General features: G+C 44.2%; 3 protein-coding genes across 4 annotated transcripts; 1 reads left to right on the top strand and 2 right to left on the bottom strand.

Moving 5' to 3' along the window:
- The first annotated feature begins 421 nt into the window (after positions 1-421).
- Positions 422-6,271, top strand: LOC128450684 (E3 ubiquitin-protein ligase MSL2). The gene is made up of 3 exons (XM_053434280.1): positions 422-1,434; positions 2,390-3,801; positions 4,230-6,271. The coding sequence occupies exons 1-3, from the start codon at positions 1,293-1,295 to the stop codon at positions 4,530-4,532; spliced, it is 1,857 nt and encodes a 618-aa protein (XP_053290255.1). The 5' UTR covers positions 422-1,292; the 3' UTR covers positions 4,533-6,271.
- Positions 6,272-6,883: 612 nt separating this feature from the next.
- Positions 6,884-13,008, bottom strand: LOC128450744 (tumor necrosis factor ligand superfamily member 10). Its single transcript, XM_053434392.1, has 6 exons — positions 12,726-13,008; positions 10,896-11,039; positions 10,389-10,434; positions 10,169-10,276; positions 8,171-8,424; positions 6,884-7,649 (listed from the first exon to the last, which is right to left on the bottom strand). Exons 1-6 carry the CDS (start codon positions 12,837-12,839, stop codon positions 7,440-7,442), a joined length of 876 nt encoding a protein of 291 aa, XP_053290367.1. The 5' UTR covers positions 12,840-13,008; the 3' UTR covers positions 6,884-7,439.
- Positions 13,009-19,479: 6,471 nt separating this feature from the next.
- Positions 19,480-22,239, bottom strand: nceh1a (neutral cholesterol ester hydrolase 1a). Of its 2 annotated transcripts, none has more exons than XM_053434985.1 (5): positions 22,092-22,239; positions 21,112-21,367; positions 20,512-20,581; positions 20,174-20,345; positions 19,480-20,100 (listed from the first exon to the last, which is right to left on the bottom strand). In XM_053434985.1, the coding sequence occupies exons 1-5, from the start codon at positions 22,230-22,232 to the stop codon at positions 19,480-19,482; spliced, it is 1,260 nt and encodes a 419-aa protein (XP_053290960.1). In that variant the 5' UTR covers positions 22,233-22,239. The 2 variants fall into 2 exon arrangements, with proteins under 2 accessions (XP_053290960.1, XP_053290962.1); XM_053434987.1 differs by having other exon boundaries at positions 21,118-21,367.
- Between the last annotated feature and the right edge of the window lie 480 nt (positions 22,240-22,719).

Below are 22,719 nucleotides of genomic sequence, written 5' to 3'. Positions count from 1 at the left end.
TATTTGGCATTTTGTAGCCATTTTGGCCATATTCCACATTTTACTTATTAATATTTTGTTAGATTTCCCAAAACTTTCCTCTTTATCCAAGTTCAGTAAAAAACTTAATTGATGTTTCAGCAAAGTCCATCATCTATAAGAATCTCATCTTGGTTTTCATTTATACTTATTTTTATTCACTAGTTATTGTTGTTGATGATGATGATGATGACGAATATGTTGATAATGTTGATGATGAGGATGAGGATGAAGATAATGTCAATGATGATGATGATGATGTTGAAGATGAAGATGAAGACGTTGGGTTCAGATTGCAATAAAATAGTTTAGTAAAAGGAAGTGATCGCGGGCACGAGCAGACGCCGTGGAGCACTACAGTAACCAGGGTAACTGGGGGGAAGTCTCGCGTGGTTCTCGTGCGCGTGGAGAGGGACTGACGCGAGGAAAAGTGGAGGATCGAGTGTTTGATGCATTTGTTAAACGACCAGTTCGCCATGTTCCGGTCACCTCTCGTTAAGTTTCACAGCAAAACGCACCAGGACCGAGGGATTCCACTTCGCCACTTCCGCTTCCCTCCCGCGTGCGACGCATAACGCGGCTTCATTGATATGCTTGATTCTTCGCTCGCTAATTTTGGCTAGCCATGCTAACGCTAGCCGCTTAGCTTTGTTTACATCAAGTGCGCGCCTGGGATCTGTTAGCTAATTGCTAACCAAACCACATTGGCGATCTTAGCAGCGGCTCGTCGCCCAGTCTGTCACGGACGAGGCTGCGGCTGTGCTGGGGATAGTTCACCGGCCCTATGGCCAACATCCACCCGCTCCGTGCCACAACATTTGGCTGATGCCGTGAGCTAACGCTAGCTACAGAATGCTAACCCTTTTTTAAATCATGGGTCGGCTGATCGTTTGACTCGCTGGGCACCGTGGGGGGGATAATGTGAGTGGTTACAACCCGGGGTCCGAATTCACTTAAACTTTATTCGTGATCTGGTGAATAAGAGCGTGTGCGAGCCGGCGATGCTATCTGTGGCTAGCCGCTAGCCGGGGCTACCAGTGTGCGCGTTTACCGCTTCACCATGTCCGCTGTGTGTTATTGTGCGTGTTGTTGATTCGCATGTGTACAATGACACACTGGAGCGAGTGATCGCTGCAGCGGCAGGTTCGGTGTCTGTTTGCTCCTCCCGCCCCGGACACCTCGGCTCTCTCTAGCTGCACCGGAGCCAGTGGCTGGATTATCATTTCTCCCCCCCTGCCGGGCCGCGGTTCCCCGGGGCTGCGGAGTGCACCGCTATGAACCCGGTCAATGCAACCGCTCTGTACGTGTCCGCCAGCCGGGCCGTGCTGCAGTGTGACCCGCGGCGGCCTCACACCTTCGGGGAGATGTACACGCTCCTGCCCTTCTTCCGGCAGTCCCTCGCATGCCTGGTCTGTGGTAAGCATCCTGCAAACATCACTGTGTGTCTGTGTGTGTGTGTGTGTGACAGCAACACGTAGCACCTGCTCCGATGCTGCGCTGTGTCGCAACACGGTTACCATCGCTCTCCCCACTGCACTCATCTGAATGCATCGCTTTACTATTCACATGGACTGGAGTGTGCGTGGGCTGGTTGCGTGCGCGTGCGTGCGTGTGCTCGCAGCGGTGGACACGATCCGTTTTGCGCACCGCCGCCGTCTCCCGTGGCAACCCGAGGACGAGCCCGAGTCATCTGTCCTCTCGTGAAGACAGATGTCTCCCGTGTTGTTGTCCCCGCTGCAGACAGAGCCATGTGTTTCCCTATTCACGCTGCAAGCCGCTCAGCCCAGGAGCAGCCTCCCATCCCCACCAGCACCTGAAGGGCAGGATCACGTTCGCTTGTATAATTGTGTTTTATTTTTTTATTCTTGTGCATTTTTACAATATTTAAGCAGCACCACAGGTCGGGTGATGTAAGCAGGTGAAATCAACACAGTGAGAATATCAAACTCAGCAGGTTTCAAGCGCACCAGCATCTAACTTAATGGATTTAAAATTCAATCTGGATGATTGATAAATGTTGTTTATCAGTCACTTCACAGAAAAGTCATTTATCAAGCAATCACTCCAACAGATTTCTGGTTGCTGAATCTCCCTTGTGAGCATTTGCTTCCTCCCTGTGAGCCTCATATCTGATTGATTTCTGTTATTTGAAGAAATCAATTGAAGCTCTGGTAAACCATTTGTCCTTGTTTGAGGAAATGAGGGGGGGGTGGTGTAATTACAACAGTTTCCAGAGAGGCCTGGTGGGGAATGGAAATGGCCTTAAATGATTCCAGTCCAGCGACATTATTGATTGTTTCAAATTTGCTTTGCATAAGTGCAAGGTGGATAAACAAGTGGATTAACACCTCCCTCTTGTTTTTCGTCTCAGGTAAACTTCTCCAGGATCCAGTTTCCCCAACACATGCGGAGTGTCAGCATTACGTGTGCCTGGGCTGTAAAGGCCAGCAGATGCAGATCCGGCCGTCGTGCAGCCGCTGTAAGGACTACTCCTGCTTCCAGGAGAACAAGCAGCTCACCTTGCTGGTTCAGTGCTACAGGAAGCTCTGCCTATATGTGACTCATTCACCGTTGCTGCAGTTGGTCAGCAGCCATGTGGAAGGATCTCCAGAGGTTATGGCCTTGTTAGAGGAAGTGCTTATGGCACACGAAGAGGATATAGAAACGGAGGACCCGAGCCTGGTGCAGGCGGACGTGAATCCTGCTGCGCCTGAGTCACTTACCCCCACTGAGGCGCCACCTGCTCCTGCAGAGCTCTCGGCTGTGCCCCAGAGCTCCTTCTCCGACCCTCCCTGTTCCAATGGACCGCAGGAATGCAACGGAGAAGTGCTGGAGGATCTAAATCCCTCTTCTCCTGAGCTGGAAGTATGTGAGCTGGTAGAGGAACAGCAACAGGGAGGCCTACATGTCTCCAGTACTGGTTGTGGTGGTCTTGAACTGAGTCTGACCACTGGACCGTTAGCTCCAACTCAAGGCACCGTGTGCTCTCTCAGGGATGAGCAGTCAGGCAGCAGAGAGCTGGAGGAGGGGGAGGTGTTGCTGCTCAGCGTGGAGGAGGTCTTACAGACTTTGGATCCCCTTCAGCCGGGTGGAGATCCCACTCACACACTTCCAGACAGGACGCACACTCATACACACATAGCCACGGACAGAACGCACACTCAAATGTACATACAGCTCGATGCTGCTCACAACTACACACAGATTCAAACAGACAGGACTAACGCTGGGGCGAGCCACGGTGCTCATATACTCACACCCTCCTACAATCCTCCTCCAGCCGCGAAGCCCTCGCCCGTCCGCCCGAACCGCAAACGCTCTCGTTCAGAGAGTGACAGGGAAAAGGTGAATCCCCTCCCCATCACCTCCATCCTACAGGGCTCGTCCTCACATTTACACACTCCAAACCCCTCTCATCCACCGCACACACAACCCCCCACGCCCTCCTTAACCGTACCAGCACACACGTACTCATCCCTTCCCAACGGGGCGCCTCCAAAGCCCAGCCGACCCGCCCCCATCCACAGTAAAGGTGCCAGGAAGCATGTCGACCCCGCCCACAAGAAGCCGCACGCCAAGGCCCGCAGCGGCGGAGGCTCCAAGACCAAGGACCGGAGCAAAGACCAGCGGCTGATGTCCGGCTGCCTGGTGCCCCCCGCTCCGGCCAGGCCTCCGTACAAGAAGCCGGTGGAGAAGAAGGGCTGCAAGTGTGGCAGGGCCACTCAGAACCCCTCTGTGTTGACCTGCAGGGGGCAACGCTGTCCCTGTTACTCAAACCGCAAGGTGAGACATTGATCACCGACTGAATTATTTAATGGTTTTTATCGACAGCTATTTAATCAGCCCTTTAGAATGCAAGGCAATATTATGATATTGAATATAGATTATTGATGTAATCATTTTATGTAGTGTGAGTAAACACTATGGTATTTTTAGGATGAACCTTCATAAAATAGTTTGTCGCCAAGATAACTTACAAATAAACATATTATAAATTATAAGACTATTAACTGACTTAAAGCTTTGATTTTAGGTAAATGTGTCAAAAGGCTTATTTATTTTGATGTGTACGTCACCATGATTGGGTAAAGAGACCTGTATCTAAATTCCTCATTTGTCTGGACTACATTCTTTTAGATACTTCCTTGCAGCTCTCATGTGACATTAGTGTGATTCAGATCTCCTCATCTTTTCCCTGTCTTCTCTCTCAGGCGTGCTTGGATTGTATCTGCAGAGGTTGCCAGAACTCCTACATGGCCAACGGTGAGAAGAAGCTCGAGGCCTTCGCCGTGCCGGAAAAAGCACTGGAACAGACGCGGCTCACGCTCGGCATCAACCTCACCAGCATCACGGCGGCCGCGGCGCTCCGCAACCCGCCGACCTCCAGCATACGAGCCAACACCCTCCTCAACGTGGCCACGGCGACGGGAACCCCCGTGACCACGGCCTTCCTGTCCCCGAGCCCCCCCCAAGATCCCAACTACGAGGACAGCCTGGAGCTGCTGATTGGATGAGAGGCTGGGACTCCAGAAATGGACAGCTCTGTGCTGAATGAATGTGACGGCTGAACTTCGGGTCTGACAGACAACCCCCGTACCTCCCAGCCTCCGCAGGGGGGGGGGCGTTCTAAGGCAGCTATGGGTCTGTCCTGTCCTGTAACCTGCTCTTCTTCTGTGTTGGAAAGTGCTGAGTAGTAAGACTAGCATGGGTGTGCCAAAGCCTCCTGTATTGTGCCTGTTTGCCGGTGTGTGTTGTTGCCTGTCTGTAGTTTAACACTTATACTCGGTTCCACGGCTGTTCTGTCCTTCAGAGGTGCTTTTTTTTTTTTTCATGTACCACAGACATACTGTAAGAGGCAATAGGAACCCATACCAGGTTTTGTGTTTCCTGTGTGTGCATGCATGAGTGCGTGTGTTGGTGCGTACTGGCATCAAAGCCTGCATCAATCATATCTCAGTTACTTGTCCCAGCATTTTTTTCCACGAGTATTACTCTGTGTATGTTTTCAAGAAATGCATCTTTGGCGTCAGGACGGCCCTTACTAATCCTCAACCATGTGCGTGTTCACACTTTAAGCGGTGGACGATTCTTGTGACTAATCAATGGAGAACTTCTCACATGAGACTGTATGCCTTTTTCTATCTCATCAACCTACTCGATCCAAGTACTGTCGGCTGTTTAATGAACTTGTCTTAATGAACTTGACTGATGCAGGCGTTCTACGGGCAGCGAGATAATGTCAAAGCACTTGGCTGGCTCCACGGTTTCTCTATGTTTGTATGAGTGCATGTGTGTGTCTGTGTGTGTGTGTGTGTATGCTCCTGCTGAGATTTACTGTAATGTCAATGGGGGTTGCGGATGGTCGGCTGTGAGCACTTAGTCTAATTGATTGGCACGATTACAACTAAAACCATTCTTGGATACCATAGCAATAGGGGCACCAATAAGGAGTCTCCGGGCTCTCCTGTAAACATGCAGTCGTTTACAGTATCGCCATTAGTCGACTAACTGTCTTCTAAAAAAGAATCACACCGTCATGTGTTGATTGTGTGTGTGTGTGTGTGCTTAGATAAACTGAAGCCATAGGTTGTCATTAACACAAAATATAATCAGCGTTTCCATTTCGCCCCACAGTCGTATGTGTCATGACTGATAAGAGACCAACTCAGAGACTATTTTTGATACCAAGTGTTTGAGATCTGGTACCACTGTCTGTGTATGTATGTATGTATGTATGTGTGTGAGTGAGTGTGTGTGTGTGTGTATGTGTGTGCGTTTTTGGTTAAAGCACCTTGAAGCCCTCCTATAACCCACGAGGCTGTGTGTCATCTGTGTTTGTGTTTACAGTTTCAGCTGTAAGTACCACATGTTGTTCAGTTCAGTCATGGCGACCAAAAACAGACTGAAGGAGAGAGAGAGAGAGGGAGGGAGAAAGAGAGAGGGGGGGGACTCAGGCCGACCAAACTAACACCTTGGTTCTCCGCTCACAGAACAGGAAGTAGCAGGTGGATTACAGTGTGATCGGCTAATATGATCGATCCTCCTGCGGCGTGTGTGTATGTTTCAAAAATGTATTTCTTTTGGGCATTACTTGAACCCTGATTAGTTTTTGGTATTGTTTCTTTTTTTCTTTTTTTTTTTATGTAAAAACTCTTGTTTGAGGAGTGACTCTTATTATTGCTGAAACATTCACTGCCATAATATGGAAACATGTAATACAACATGAATTAAATGATAGTTTTTTACTTTTTCAGTTTTGTGTCGTTATTTGTGTAGCGCGGGAATCTGACTTTGACACTGTTACCTTAATGAACGTGAGTTTGTTTGATTGTGTAAGAATATGAACTGCAGTGGTACCTTACACTTCAAAATATAAGAACTTTGCAACGTTAAGTCTTAATCTGAAGCTTGAGTAAAAAAGTTGAATATATAGAAGAAAAAAAAATGGGGGTGGGGGGAGAAATTTCAGATTAAAAGTTGTTAAGGAAATTATATTTTCTACAACATGACACGTGAGGCTGACGGGGGCGCTACAGGCCAAGTCAGGAGATGATAGAACTTATATGAATGTACATGTTTTCATAGCAGAACAGAGTTGAGGAAAAACTATATCCAAAAGGGCCTTTTAACAGAATTTAATCAAAGTAAACCAGAGGATTTTGGTTTAGCATTTTGAGGTTAAAGTGGAAGTGGTGTGAATAGAATCGACTCCTCTGCTCCACCAAATCAAGTCAGAGGATCAACAGATTTCTGCTCACACGATTACAAGGGAAAGAATTTCTTCATTACTAAAACTGAATAATTGGACCAATTCATATAAACTAGATATTTTTCTTGTATAAAAAAGCAGTTTTAATACTTCACATTCTTTGTCACACCACAGATTTATTCAAGAAGCTGTACAAAGAGAACATTTTAATATCCTTTAACATCTTGTGGCCTTTATTCACTTTTAATAAAAAGTGTTATTTAGTCAACACGGCTCTGTTCTCCCAGCTGCTCACACACCACAGCACAGCATTTAATCTGCATCTATTGTCCTCCTCCAAATCCCCTGTGACCTGAATGCACCACACAATCTGTTAGCTGTGCGTTCTGCTCGCCGCAGCCTCACAAACAGAATGAGTTTCCTGTGTGAGGTTTAGCTGTTATCAATTAACTGGTCACTGCTGGAGTAAACACACACCAAATGGTTCCACTTCCCCGTCGCACTGGGCCGCTGTTGGTGTGTCTGGTTTGATCACGTCCCTGCAGCTCCAGGGCCGCTCCCCTGGCGCTCTGTCCGTCTCCGTCCCCAGGCAGCGTCCTCACATTCAACCAGAGCAAACCCTGACATTTGGGTCAACCTCTGTCAGTGTCTGAAGAAACAAAGTCATCCCAGTGCTGGACTCCTCCGTCCAGGCCTCTCTCTCTCTCTCTCTCTAGCCCACCAGGAAGGCCCCGAAGTAGCTCGCCCTGCCGTCCATCTCCATGGCGCTGGCGTTGCTGACCGTGACGAAGAGGCGGTCGGCGGGCTGGAGGAAGGCGGTGCCGGCCTGGTGCAGGGAGAAGAGGCCGGGCTCCTGACCCCGGGGCCAGCAGGCGCTGCGGGACGACTTCATCAGCAGGATGGGCACCGTGTAGGAACTCATCTGAGGGAACACATCACAACTCTGTAAGTCATATGATATGGATTTTTAAATCAATAACTTCATGAATCAACTGTGGTGCATTCAGGGACACACTGACATTTGAGGGTAAAGAGTTCTCTGGCCCAGCTGCGTGTCATCAGGAACTTCATTGCCCTCACTGGCAATTCTGAGTCACCGTGTCCAGTCCTGACATTGTGTTTGTATTAGCTCATTTCTGTTTGGCCGGGGAAGTTTTGTTTTGTGTTGCCCTGACCAATCAGTACAGAGTCACACACTACGGCCCCTCTGGGAAAGGTCAGGAAAATGTACAGACTTGAGTTCCCATCTGTAAGAAGCTATAGAAAACTATTCACCCCTAGAATCTCCATTAACCTGAGCTGCATGTCTGTGGGAAGAAGGCAGAGAAATGGGCCCTTGGCAGAGATAGGCCCCGACAATGCACATGCTGCCCCCCGTCCAGATAAAATGATCTCCCAATTCCTCTGATTGTCCTTTAAGGCACACAAAACACAAAGCCTCACCTTCTTGTAGATGTACTGCACAAGCTGCGCTCCTGCCTCCTCTTTCGTGTCCCCCGTCTCCTCCTTTGCGTCCCCCTCCGTCTCCCCCGTCGAGGGCAGCCTGAAGTAGGTCTGAGCGTAGATGTAGTAGAGGCCGGCCGTGGGCACCAGGAGCTCGCCGCCCCTCAACTCCATGTTCTGCAGGAAGGACAGTCCCCTGTGGCCCTCCCACCCTCTGATACGCTGCCCCAGGTGACCCCTGCTGCTCCCAGCGCCTGCAATCACACACACACACACAAACACATACAGAAACACACACATGCTCAATGTCTGAGGCCGTTACCCTGTGATGCAGGAGCTTTGTCAGATTGCAGTTAGGAGTGTTGCTGAGTTTAAACAGTCACTGCAATTCAAATGAGAAACAAATGTTTAAAGAGTCTGTGTGTAAACAGAGCTCACAGATGTGTCCACAGGGCAGCGGCAGCCCAACAACGTGCTCCTCTAATGAACTATAATAAACTCAGCTATGTGTTCCTTTTAAAAATGTCTCGTTTTCTTTCTGCCATGTTTTTTTTCTAATTTACTTTAGTCCAGCGACGACAGCCACATGTTTTTAAAAAAAAGCAGCAGAAGTGGTCGATGAACTTCTTCGTCCAGGAAAAGGAAAAGATAACAGTCCTTTTTTTAGATTTATAAAAAATTGGATCCTTGTGGACAAGATCCTTAGAGCCAAAGCTAAATAAGTGTATTTACCAGAGATATAAAAAAGTATCAGAGCTATTTACGCTGCCGTCACCCCCCCCCCCCCCTCCCCCACCCACCACAAAAATAACAGAGAACAACATTGTGCAGCTCATCCATCAGTTTAAAGCCTGAGCCAGTTTTAATTGGGACTGTCTAACTTTATCAAATTGTAAAATGTGCACCATCAGAAGTTTGTCCAGTTTCCAGCGGCTAAAAAAAGAATAAATCCCATTGGGACAGAATTAGTGACCGACTCCACAAAATCCAAATCAAACTTCACGGATCTAATCGTCCAAATAAAAACAAACATCATTGGTTAAACACGAATATAAGGTAAAATTATTAATAGCATTGCTAACTGTAATTTGCAGGTGCTACTATTAACTTTGTCAGTAGGTGAAATTTCCCCTGTATAAATATATATAAATATATATTATTTTTTTTTACAATTTCTATTTAATGTCTATTTTAATCTTTAGTCTCTATGGAAAACATTGTATTCTTTGGTTTTGTCCCTCTTTCTCTTCTACATGTGTAGTTTTAATAACTCTGCGGTAGAGCGAACTATTTTAAAGAAGGGAGTGTTGTACTTGTATTGTCCATTGTGACTGTGGCGATGTAAAATAGTTGAAGTTGCTCTCAGGTCAGTTATAGGGCAACTTAGAAGCATTTTGCTCAAGGCCCCGGATGAGGTCAGGACCCTCTCTGGGCTTACTGGGACAAATCGTGGTTGGCTGCTGGATTACTGGGGCGATGAACTGTCAAAAAAAAGAACTCCTCAAATAGCTTTGTCCCGGGCCTGTCTGTGTGTTTACTGCCCGTGTGGACCTGTCATCTGGGATGCGTGTGAGTCCATGTTGCTTGTGTGGTCCAGGAGTGGGCTGCTGCCAAAAGTGTCCCGCGCCGGTTTGCTGGACGGAGATTAATTAAGACAGTGACTCATCCTGTGCAGAGAGAACTGCAGGACGCTCCAGGTTACACAGAGGCAGCTGCACATCTGCAGGTCCTGACAGACGTGCAGGGAGACGTTATTGAACCTGAAAGCCGCCTGGGAAGCCTCAAGCACATTCCTCACCTCTGGCACCGGGAAGGTGCAGGTGAGGGAACCTAAGCCTCATCGTTAGAACCCTTGTCTATACACATAACATCCCTGTTATTTTGTTATTTAGATTTACAATCCTGCAGATGTCCTTTTAATCTGCTTTCCATGACCATGGGGTTCGCCTTGGAAAGGAAACGACTGCACATACTCCTGCGTTGGACTCGTGCACTCACCCTCTGCTATGGGAGAGTCTGTGGAGGAGACGACACCCGTCACATGGGCCGCGACTTTAGGAAGAGGGAGCCCGGGGCTCAGGATGGGCAGCGCTCCCGTCAGCTTATCTGCAAAAAACACAAGATAGATAAGAAACACTCTCTGGACATTTCCAGTGGGAAAAGTCATACTTTAAGCCCATTAGCAGTAATTGGCTGTCAATGGAGGCATTGTTCTTACTTCTCATAGTGGAGGATATCTCCTTCTGGAATCTGTCTGCCATTGTCTGAAAGGAAAACACAAAGAGAAACAGAAAAAGGGACGAGGGGAGAACGGAGGGAGAGAGAACGAGTCAGTTTGTCTTTTACAGTTGTTCTGACTTTTTGTGTGCGTATCTTTTAAATCTAAATTAGAACCATTCAGTAATCTATCAGGAACCCTGTCACCCTGCATATCCAGTCACTCCCACTCACCCTGGGCCTACACATTTCATGTGGGGACCTGTAATAGCGGTTTTCCCCTTTTGGCTGAGTCAGTGTTGGATCATTTTTGCACTTTTAGCCGGTGACGTCTGAGTAACTGCATGTGAAGCACGAGAGGATCCCTGATTACTGTTAAAAGAGAAATTGGCCTCTGGTGTCTTTTTTTTTTGTTGCAAAAAGCCGAATGAACCTTGCACCAGATCTGGGTTTGTTTTCTTTTCCACACAGAATCATGTAAATCGGGACAAAGAGAATAAATCGAAACCTTCTCTATGTGGTAGTGGAGCTGTTGCGTGACTTGCCAGCAGGGGTTGTGTTTTCTGTCCTCGGCCGTCGACTCCTCGAGCTCCGAGTGCAGGTTTGAGTTGATCAGACAGGACACGCTGCTGCGGGAGAAACTCTCCTTCATCTGGTGGGATGACAAGATGAACACAAAATGATAAAACGATGAAAATAAATAATCCAATGGTCTTATCTCCAACGTTTTCTTTATAAACAGGATTTTCTGTCAAATGTCAAATTGTAAATTGTCTCATAAGTGAGAGTAAATCTTCTGGTTTATTCAAATCATTAATCATGTGTATATAAATATATGACAAACAAACTGCAGAGTATCACATTTGAGAAGAATATTTTCAGATATTTGCCTGCAAAGGAAAAATTGATAAAATTGATTATCAAGTTAACTACAGATTAGTAATAACTCTCTGTAGCCAATGACAGTCCTAATGTGCAAACATAAATGTTTTACTTATCTACCAGTCATACTGTGCATATCTTTCTCCAGTGTTTATATTTTGTATATATTGTATATTTATGTATTGTATGAGTAAACCCTGACTCTGAGAAAAATACATTCATAGATACAAAAATAATCATCACCATAATGAAATCAAAATCCATATTTGTATCCACTTATTTAATCTGGGTCTATTTAAATAAAAACTACAAAATATGCTTCCTCAAAGTAAAATACTTCCCTGGTTACTTTGCTAATTATAATTATAATATGTACATTTATCAATATGTGGTCAAAGTTCAATTACTTCATATTTCCATTCTTCTGGACTTCTTATTCATGGTCACTTTAAAAAAGAGAAGCTCAAAATGTATTCGGCTTTTAGAAAAACAATTTATTTTGTAATAATGATGGAATAAAAAAAAGATTGTTAAAAGAAAGTGAAGCACATTTGACTTTGTATAAAAACATCTGTCGAGTCTATAATGAACATTTGATAATAAAATCTAAATTCAAATTTTAATAAATATATTTTTTATGTGTTTGATTAATTTGAATTATGCTTCAATAAAGTAAATCAGTCCCTCAGTTACTTAAAGTGTATTATGGGTATTATTGGAAGTGGTTAACAATGAATGTGTTGATGTGATCACAGGAACTCACAGGTAAGCCCAGGGTGTTTCCTGCTCCTCAGCCAATCAGAGCTCAGGAACAGGTCTTTCAACATGTTTTATTAGCTTTCATTGAACAGGTTGGAAAATAATAAATGTTGCTCGACGGTGTCATGACCTCATTTATAACTATAGTGTAAAGTCCTGTCATTGTTTTTAAAACTGTTTCCTATCTCGTTGTCCAGCAGAAGGGAAATCTCTGCACCATTTATGAAGGACACCTTTCATTTCTAAAATATTTCAAATCTATTTTTGTATAATATGACAAAGACGATCCTAATTATAATAAAATATATAATAAAGAAATAAATGATGGGCCCAGCAGTGAATAAAGTAGTTAAAATTGTACTTTAATAATACTTTAACAGTGTTTTAAAGAGGATTTCCAGATCTGATGCCTCTGTTCCCTGCAGCGTTACATCTCTGTAGAAACAGAAAGTGTCTGTAACTACTCGAAGGATGTGATCATTTTATTTCAAGGTAAATTTTATCTATAGCTGCGAAGTTTTCAGTTCAGGATATTGTTTATAATGTTGTCTCAGTCCTGTATCCATACAGAGTCTATTGTTAAATTAGGTCAAAGGTCTTCTATTCCTCTACAGTTAATATTAGATCACTATGAAATTATAACAAAGAGAGTATGTCCTCATTTAACATCTCCACAGTTAGATGTCAGGTCACTCACTGTGCTCAGGACTTTGTTGAAGTAGATGAAACTGATGGCCACGGCGATGGTCTGGAGGAGGACGGCTGCGAGTATGATGAGGCCCAGACTCTGCAGGGAGAGAGAGACGGCCATGTCCCAGCGGCGTGAGAAGAGCACCCGAATAAAGTCCAGCAGAGAGACGAGAGAGAAGAGAGAGAAGAGAGAGAAGAGAGAGAAGAGAGAGGGGAGAAAATGCTTCCAGCACGCAGGACAAGTCAGATCAAGCTCTGCCGCATTTCTGCTCTGAAGAGAGAGAGAGAGAGAGAGAGAGAGAGAGAGAGAGAGAGAGAGAGAGAGAGAGAGAGGAGGAGGAGGAGGAGAAGGAGGAGGAGGCCGGGAAACCGAGCAGCAGTTAGTAGGTGGAGCAGAGAGGAGGTGTGGAGGATTACAACAGCCTCAAGATGTCACTGTTATTAGACAGAAATAAGCAGGGAGATTTACTGCAACTCCCAGGGGCCTTCAGGGGCCCACGAAAATAGGGAAAACTTGGAGGTGCTGAAGCCAAATGGATATATAGATATATCTATATATATATGATCTTTGAATTTTTTGATATTAAGATGGTGCCGAGTTTGATTAAGATATCTATCAGGTTATTTATCGTATTTTTCTTAATAATCACAATTCAAGGTCAATTTATTGGCTTTTCTGAAACTTTGGATCGACACACAGGCTTCATCAGCACGTGGAGATGTTCAGATTTAAACTCTTCTCAACCTCTTCTCCCTTTTCACTCAAAGGGTTAATAATAATAATCATAATAATCATCATAATAATAATAATAACTTTATTATAAGCACATTTTAAATCAGCTGCTACAAAGACAGCAGATAAAATAAAACTGCCTCATTTGAAAGTTATTAAAAAAGGGAGACACGAGACGCAGTTGCAAAAAGAAAGAAAGTCAAGTAATCTGTTCCAGAGGGTTGGGGCACCGACAACAAAGGCCCTGTGAGCTTTGGTCTTCAGTCAAGAACATATTATCTTATCCTGATAGTATTGATGAGTTAAATAAAATCGTGTGTGATAATAGTGGAGTGATCATCTAAAGGCCCCGAAGCACATTTTACTTTATATGGAAAACATGTGTGGTGACAGCACTTTGAAAAGGAGCCTAACTGTGACCTTAGCATTTTATGAGACCCTTTTAGATACTGTGCAGCAGGTGGTTAAAGGTGCGACTGTCTTTCAGTCTCTGACACCTTCTCCTTCTTTCTGCAGTTCAAAGTATTTTGGTGACATTTTAAATCCAGATTTCCAAGCATCAGCCATAACTTTTTTTTTTTTTTACTGGCTCTATGTCTTTATTACTTCCAGCCAGGAGCACTTCAAAAGCTTTGCAAATGGTTTTCACGACTTCCAGTCTCCGAAATGAGGAGCCAGTGAAGGCAGCATTAGATAACTGCTGGCGGGACGAGGCTTTTAAGAAGAGCACAGAGCCTCTGGAAACAATAAATCTCTGGCAGTTTAACACCAATGAAGATATTTGACCTTTTTCATGGAATTTCCTTTTATTTTCAATTTTTATATAATATTTTCAGCTTCTCTTTTATATCATTAAAACAACTGTAGAAGACGTTAATAGAATAATAAATTGTATCTGTACAGAACTTTTCAAGCTTATGTATAAAGAGTAGTGTGAATTAAAATATGAATTAAAATAAACCAATGAAAGCCCTCTTGTAGAATATAACAGTCTAACATGACAACATATATATATATAAATATCCACCAAGGCCCGTACGTAGATAGATGGATATAATATAATTAAATATTAAATATTAAATAGAGCTTTAAATATAAAAATGAGATAAGATGTGGCTATAACTGAACATGCTCCATTAAATTACGTGAAATAAAAATAAAGGAAGTGGAAATATATATAATTCAATCTCATTGAGTGATTATATACTGTATGTACATTGAAAAACACAATCTAATACTGTGTATTTGTATATATTGCAGATGGGAGTACCCCCCCAAAAAAGATATGACATTTCCATATAACCAAGGTTGCAATGATTAACATGAGTGAAGGACACTAAAGCTGAGGCTCAGGAAGTAGAGGGGGTTGTCCCATATCCAGAAGGTTGCTGGTTCAAACCCTGGCTCCTTTGGCAAAATACTGAACTCTGACAGTGTTAAGGACAAAGTTCTGTGTGTGGAAGCGATGGAGTGAATGTGACTCGAGCTCTGAGCGGTCGATATGACTGGAAAAGCTCTACAGACCATTTAGCAGCATCACTGCATGAAAACCTGAAGCTCGGCGTCTGAAAAATCAGATAAAAAAACAGCATTTTTTTCTTCTCTCTTCTCTTTCCTGCTATTGTGCAATGATCTGAGAGAATGCTCGCAGATTAGTGCCAAGTGACCCGCCATTGTTAGTGCTGCAGCGTAGCGACTGAGCGGGATCCGTCACAGGGGAGTCATTCAATCTGCCCGACTTAACCTTGAGTGATTCCTGTACTTTCATTCCTCCACCTCTCACCCCGGCTCCATTGTCAGTGTGAGGAAGTGGGACGACCCTCCCAACCACCAGGACCAGCGTGCACGCAACCCACAGAGTCATGCATGTGCACCGTGAATTCCAGCAGCTCCCGCCGAGGAGACGTGCGTATGCAAATGACTCTGAGAAAGTGGCCGTAAGTGCGATCGGTCCACGTCTCTTGGAAAAGAAGTGTATACTCTGTTTCCCCTCGGTGATTAAAATCTCAAAATGCGGAAGAGAAAGCGATAAGCGTTTCCTGCATTCCCCTGAAGTGAATCAATTCCCAGGCTCGCAGAGAGGGAGGTGGAGAAGGTGAGTGATATATTGAGACTGTCTGGCCTGAGGCGGGGAAGATGACACCCTGAGAGAGATGCCTGTCTGCGATCCCATGGCAAGCCGGCAGAGAGAGGGAGAGACCATGTGTGAACATGTGTCTGGGGAGTTATTGTATGAGTGGAAATGCATCAATGTTTTCGAGCTATTTCCTTAATATCGGGGCCACTTGTGTTTCTGTTATTTCTTCAGTCCAGTCAGCTGTTGACCTTTGACCTCTAGCTGACGTGTCCACATGCAACAAGTTTTAATCCCAGATGTGTAGATGTTGCTGCCATAAGTCTGTAAACAACTGATCTAAGTCTTCATCGGATTACAAAACATTTAACAATAAAACTTTGTTTACTTTTATATATATATATATGCTATGTAAACATTGGGGATTTGAAAGGAAACCCGACAGTTAATGAACCAAACACAGATATGAATATATTTTTACCACATAAGGCAAGTGAGCGCAACTAAAGAGACGACAACTTGAGACAACTTCAAAATTGCTAATATTGGAGAGAGGGGCCTCCTCATTACGCAGAGTGCAGTACTGCGGATAAACAACAGGGGGCAGCAACTGCGTGACTGCGCAGTCGGCATAAAAAAAAGAGAAATCCACTGAAAACCTTGTATTTTCCAAACTCCCCCTCAATGAATGATCTTTATTTACTCTGCACTTTTACAGAAGAGCAACTCCCAGGTCACATTCCTGAGGGTGTGGGGGGTGTTTTCATTGGAACGTCTCAAGGCCCCACTCGTTTTAAGCCAGTTTCTGAGTGTAGAGTTGACTCTTAATGGTTATTGCCGAAAAATGCTATAGGAATGCACTAGGACAGAATGTCATGTCCCTGTGTGGAACATGTGCAGAGTTCAGCTACTGAAGCTTTTATACACAGTGACTCAAAACGTTAAGTATTTTCCCAACCAGCCCTGACGCTGAAGAACAATTGGAAACAGGAAAGCCTGAGGAGTGCTGCTTCTGCTGCTGCTGCTGCTGCTGCTGCTGCTGCTTCTTCTCTGGAAAGGAAAGCTGCCGTCCTGTGAAGCAAAGTACTTCAATTCTACCCAGAAAACGTAAAATGGCTTTTAAAAGATGGATCCCACTCTGTTCACCTTCCTCTGCCTTCCACTCCTCTTTTCTCTCCCTCAAGGTTTCTCCTCCAGGCGTTCCTCCTGCTAAAGTCATGGAATCTCCCTAAATTCCCGTCTGAGTTTTACAGCTGCTCATTGTCTCCTTCATAAAACAGACTGGTGCTGAAAAATGCTGCTGCAGCACAAAGCACACAGACTGTCACCAGCGACCGGGCCTGACACTGGGCGGGTATTTCCCCCGACAGGAAACCATACAGTGTGTGAACGTGGGAGGAAATAAAAGATGTTTTTTATCCTCAATCATTTCTATCAACTTAAGAAACCAAAACATCCAGAATAAAGGGGCCGCCATCTTGTGCTGGTGACATCATTCGTGGGTCAGATTCTGCTTAGTAGGGGAGCTGTGCTGTCAATCATTATGTCTCACCTTGTGTTAAGAGAATCAAACAACTAATTCAAACCAAACTTATAAGACAAATGAACATAAATAGACAAACCAACGTGTTTGGCACTACCTGAAATGAGGGTAAACATTTTAAGGAAAAAATACTTTTTCGTGTAGTTTTCATTTTCTTTTCAGGTTGGCCCATATGTATATATAATACATGGAGGTTGCAATGCTGCAGCCAACCACCAGGGGGTAATCCAGCTCTTTTAGGATGCTTCTCTTTTGTCAGCTGACTTAATTTACCGACACTGAGTTAAAGTCCCTGCATATACTTTTAATTGGATGGATGGATATAGCAGCAACAATATCACAGTATATAAGATATATAACATTAAACAAAAACTGTGCAAAGTATAAAGAATGAAAATATAAAGAATGCACATATGATACGGATATATAGAGAGAAATGTACAATATATGGAGTACAATATACACTTGGAGACATCAAAAGTAAAAATACAAAAGTAAAAGCATTCGTCATGAAAACAAATGGGACCTTTAAGTATTTCATGACCATGTTTTATTATTGCATTACTAATGTTTTAATAAATAAGTAGTATTTTGATGCTGTGGCGTGAAGCTCTCAATTCTAACGGATGTCTATACATTCTGTTTTCTTAGTCTATATAAAAAGATCATATATTATAAGCTGGTCATATATTTAGTGTATAAAACTAAAATCTTTAAAAACAACTGCAAACTTTAACTGCCACATCAAGGTTTGGAAGATTAAAATACTATATTTACATCTGAAATAGAGTGGTATTGAAAATAGCAATAATTGAAAATAGTCACGTCAAGTACTTCACAACCGTACTTGAGTACTGCTGTTATCGAACCACTAGAGGACGCTGCTGTATTGATATTTGGTGCTGCTGGTTTAGTGACCCAGGAACTCACTAACCCCTGAGGTGAGAGAAAATTATTTGATCATAAAAATGACTGATGCGCCTCTGAGCGTGTTGGTTCTCTCAAGTAATAGTTACACAGTAATTATGTATTTAGCAGCTGCGTCATCTAAACCACAGTGTTCTTCTTTCCCTTCTTGTGTATAAATATATGTTTTATTAGTAGGTGTGTTGGATACCACTTAATATCTGTGATTAGCACAAAAAAAGCAATTAGCAACCCACAAGTATTTTTATGAATTTATACGTAAACCTTCAAATGGGAGCGGATAAAGGTGACATATGATAAATATGATTAAACCATGTATTTTAATGAAGCGTCTTTTATGAAATCACTAATTATGAATATTGACAACTTTATTTAAGTATTTTTGTTTCTCCGTTTGAATTCTTTGAAAACATTAACATTTTACCAGCAATCTTATCAGTTGCTCTCTTTTTTTAATGCATGGTAAGCATTTCTAGAAAATACCAATGTCCCAGGCGTCATCACGATTGGTTGTTCAATCCCCGGCTCCTCCTGTCAGAGTAAAGGATAGCGTCATATAAAAGTGCCACATGCAGAATGTGAGTGTGAGTTTGTAAAGTTCTTTGAGTTTGTCGATAAGACTTTACAAACAGTCTGTATGCTGGTTGTGCTTTAAGACAGTGAATGTAATTCCAGCGATGAGTTAGAGTTCCACAGTTTTCCCTGTCGAGTCATTTAAGTCTCAAGACATTTTATTGATAGCAGCCTCGGGGCCTGTTCAGAAACCTAATGTACATCCTGTAATACAACACAATGTGAATAATAAATGGAATCAGAGTTTTGCTTTGTGACTTTCAAGTGGCATCATTTGTCAGGGAAGTCATCACTTTACTGTTATGCAGGGAGCAGAAGAAGTTCAAATACCGTCTATTAGAAATGTAATGACATTTTAGACATTTTATTTAAAAGAGAGAATATCCTGATCTGAATTATTTACTGATTAAGTTTTGCTATTTGTTGTTGTTGTTTCTTCTTGCAGTTTGGTTTCTGCCTCGGTTTAACCCTGTTGTGCGCGGTGCGTTGTAATATATTTGTGTTATTTGTATATAACCTTAACTTCCATAAATACAATATTATTATTATTAATACAAAAAGAAAATGATCTGTTCTGTGTTTTCTCACCAGAACAATAAAATCAACCACTGCCGACATGAACCTTTGATTTTGGGAGTTTATCGTACATTTATTTAAAAAAAGGAAAAGTATAAAATCACTTCCATTCCTTGTGACACACACTTGTCTAAATGTATGAATGAGTAAAGTGCTGATGTGGAATCATCTTGTTATTTCATCCTTCGGTGGAAAGCTTGTGGCTGTGATGTGGTGACGGCCTAGAGATCAGATCATATGTTTCAGCTCTTAAAAATCCCTTTAGCAAATCTAAAGTCTCAAAGAATCAGACATGCTCACACTCATAACTAATTTGCAAACACACACACACACTCTCACAAGTTGTTCTGCAGCCAGTTGAGGTAGCCCCTGACCAGCCTCCTCCCCACATCGAACTCCACCGGCCAGACTGTGAAGCTGAAGCAGCCGTGGAAGCCGTCCTCATGGTGGTCGTTGGTGACCGTGACCCCTGCGTCCTGTAGGCGCCGAGCGTACATGAGCCCGTCGTCCCTCAACACGTCATGTTCACACGTGAGGATGTACGTCCGAGGGCATTTGGCCAAAACCTCTGGTCCTGCCAGCAGCGGCGACACCCGTGCATCCAGTAGCCCCGGCACCTCCTTCACCAGCCCCGGTGAACCTCTACCGACAACCAGAGGCCTGTGGTTCCTCTTGTGTTTCGGGGGCAGGAGCACGGTCCAGTCCGTTCGCGCCCTCAGCTCTGGGCTGACGGCCGAGTGGTGTGAGGAGCTGTGGTTGTTCACCAGCAACTGGGGCTGCAGGGAGAGGTCGGCGCCGAGGTAGCGCAGCCAAAACCGAACCATGAGGGGGCGGTAGAGGACGGGTATGCCCTGGTTCTGCACGTAGGAAGGTGTGTTGAAGTCCAGGGTTTGCAGCGCCGGGTAGATTAAAGCCTGGATGCTGAACTTCACACTCACAGTGTCGTCATTGGAAATCTGGAGAAGAGGAACAAACACATCATTATTTACCTTGTGACGCTCATTTCTACAGGTGGCAGCTCAACTTTACCTCCTGAGCGACGGCAGCAGCCAGATTTCCTCCGGTACTGGCCCCTGACACGGCCACGCGCTCCGGGTCAATTGCGTACTTGGCCAGAAGCTCTGGAGACAGGAAGTGTTTGGCAGCAGCGAGGCAGTCTAAATACGGAACGGGAAAGTGCACCTCCGGATAAAGACGATACCTGAAAGACAATGGTTGCACATGTTTCAGCTGAGGATCATACCATTATATGCACGTTCTAAAGTAAAGAGGGTAACTCCAGTCAGTTACATGTCACAACAAGTAGCACCAAACCTGTCGTAACACTTCCACAATATCTCATCTCGCTGCAGGAGACACACACTTACACAACAGAGACCACAACGGTGTTGAGCTCGTCCGACACCGTGCGGCTGAGGGCATCGCTTGAACGCCTCTCTGAGGGAGTGAGATAGAGAAAAATGAAGGATGGAAGAGTGTGGAAAAGACAAATTAACAAAAGTGAAACTGCACTTGATCTGGAATCTGGACAAATCATTTGACGACATCAATATAAATGATTCTGATCAGGATCAATGAATTATTCTCTGAGAAATTAAGGAAAAGGTTGAAAAACACATTTGCAATGTTTACAAAAGAGAAATTAAATTCCTGGATTCCTCCCTCAGGTCAGGCCCCACCCCTCCACACATTCTCTGTTCAAAATCAAGAAAAAAAAAACCAGACGAAAAACTAAACTGTCTTCGCAGAGGACAGGGAATAAAAATAAAACTCTTAAAACTTGACTTTCTCAACCATATATTGAGCAAATATCAAGAAAATACAGGAAATTGATGGAGCAAATATTAGCATATTGTATTACTGATACTATCTTCATCTGTAGTGCAAAGAAAGTTCTACATTTATGGTAAAATGATCTGTATACCCTCACTATTCTATTTTAGGACAGCACTAATGTCCTTACTCACCTGTGCCACCAAGGGCCCAGTCTCCTCCATAGAAATACATCAGCCCTCTCCTCAGGTGGCCCTCCCCTCCGGCCGGGGGCTCGTACACTCTGACCGGGATGCCCGCGAAAGTGATGTCACTGACCTTCACTCCGGGCACCACCCCTCCGCCGGACTCGGAGCTGTCCCCCACCTTGCCCGAGCCATCGAAGCTCTCCGGGGGCCACCTGACAGACTTGAAGTAACCGTCGCAGCCCAGCCAGTCCCTCAGAGACGCCTGAGGACAGAGACGAGAGGAGAGAGACCCAAATGTAGTTCCTCTGGACAACAAGACGAGATCAAGTTTGGTTTAAATTGCTTATCAAGGACAGCCCGTCCCTGTACTGGATTGTTAAGTTTGAACGTGGACCCATAACTTCTCTCCTGACTGGCCCTGGAAGGATGCTGTAGAGCTGCACTGGTCCTTGAAAGCTCTCTGCGCATGACAGGGCCTGTAAAAACTTTATGGATTATTTAATGAACCACCTGCCCAAAGATGCTGTGGCCCACCAGGATCAGTCCCAATTCACCCAAACCCACTTCGGACCACCCAGGAACCTTAATCCTGCTCAGGGGTCTTTCATACCCGATTAGTGGATGATGATGCTCCTCTACTGTAAACCTGAGCATATCATCTGTATATGCGCATATGTATATCTGGATATTAGTATTATTGTTATTGCTTTATCTGGACTATACAAACATTCTTTGCCAGATTTCCTTTTAAACAGTTTCAAAAGAATATAATATTAATGATAAAGCTTGGCTTACTTCTTCATGGTTATTATTTCCATACATTCCAATCAACATTTTAAATTCAATATTTAATCAGCAGTCAGAATCCATCCATGTCCTCCCCCCAGCATCACTGCTGCAGCTGCCCCCCCTGCTGCACTCACGTGTTCCTGATATTTACAACCGTGCACTCCAGAGAATTGAACATGAAATCGTTTCCCTCTTACCAGATGCATCGATGTCCTGAAGGCGGCGGCCACCAGCATCAGCCTCCACGGCTCCTGGATGGAGGCGGGCAGCGGGATGTAAACGTAATAAGCGACAGACACCGTGAGAGTCAGTGTGAGGAGAACCGGCCGCAGCCTCATCTTGAGCCGGAGGAGAGAGGAGCGCATCTGTCTGCAGCTGGAGCCGCTGATTGGTCCCTGCTGGTCTCAGGAGGACAGCGAGAACCAATCGGGATCCAGAAGAGATCCCGGATCAAACACTTCCCTTACACATCTTCAAAATAAAACGCTTTATTATTATTATCACGGTTATTATTATTTTATAAATAATAGATTTATGTAAAAATCTTCTTCAGCCCAAAACTTTAGGATACATTTCTACCTTAGACATTTCACAAGATTCATGATTTTATATTTTTGTGACAGCTATTGGTTGGTCCAAAGTTGTAATACATACAGGTGACCATGGTGAGGCAGACTAGAGCTGGTAATCCTGCAGCCAGGACCTCACACGTCTCATTTCTGTCACAGTCTTATCAGACAATGTGAAGTGAAGATGCATCTGCTGAAGTAAGGAGGTTAAATAACACGTTATAACTTGCTTTAATAGTTGTTTTTCCCTGATAAC

The sequence above is a fragment of the Pleuronectes platessa genome, chromosome 11, assembly GCF_947347685.1.
Source record: "Pleuronectes platessa chromosome 11, fPlePla1.1, whole genome shotgun sequence".
Taxonomy (NCBI): domain Eukaryota; kingdom Metazoa; phylum Chordata; class Actinopteri; order Pleuronectiformes; family Pleuronectidae; genus Pleuronectes; species Pleuronectes platessa.
This window is presented reverse-complemented; position numbering and strand designations above follow the sequence as displayed.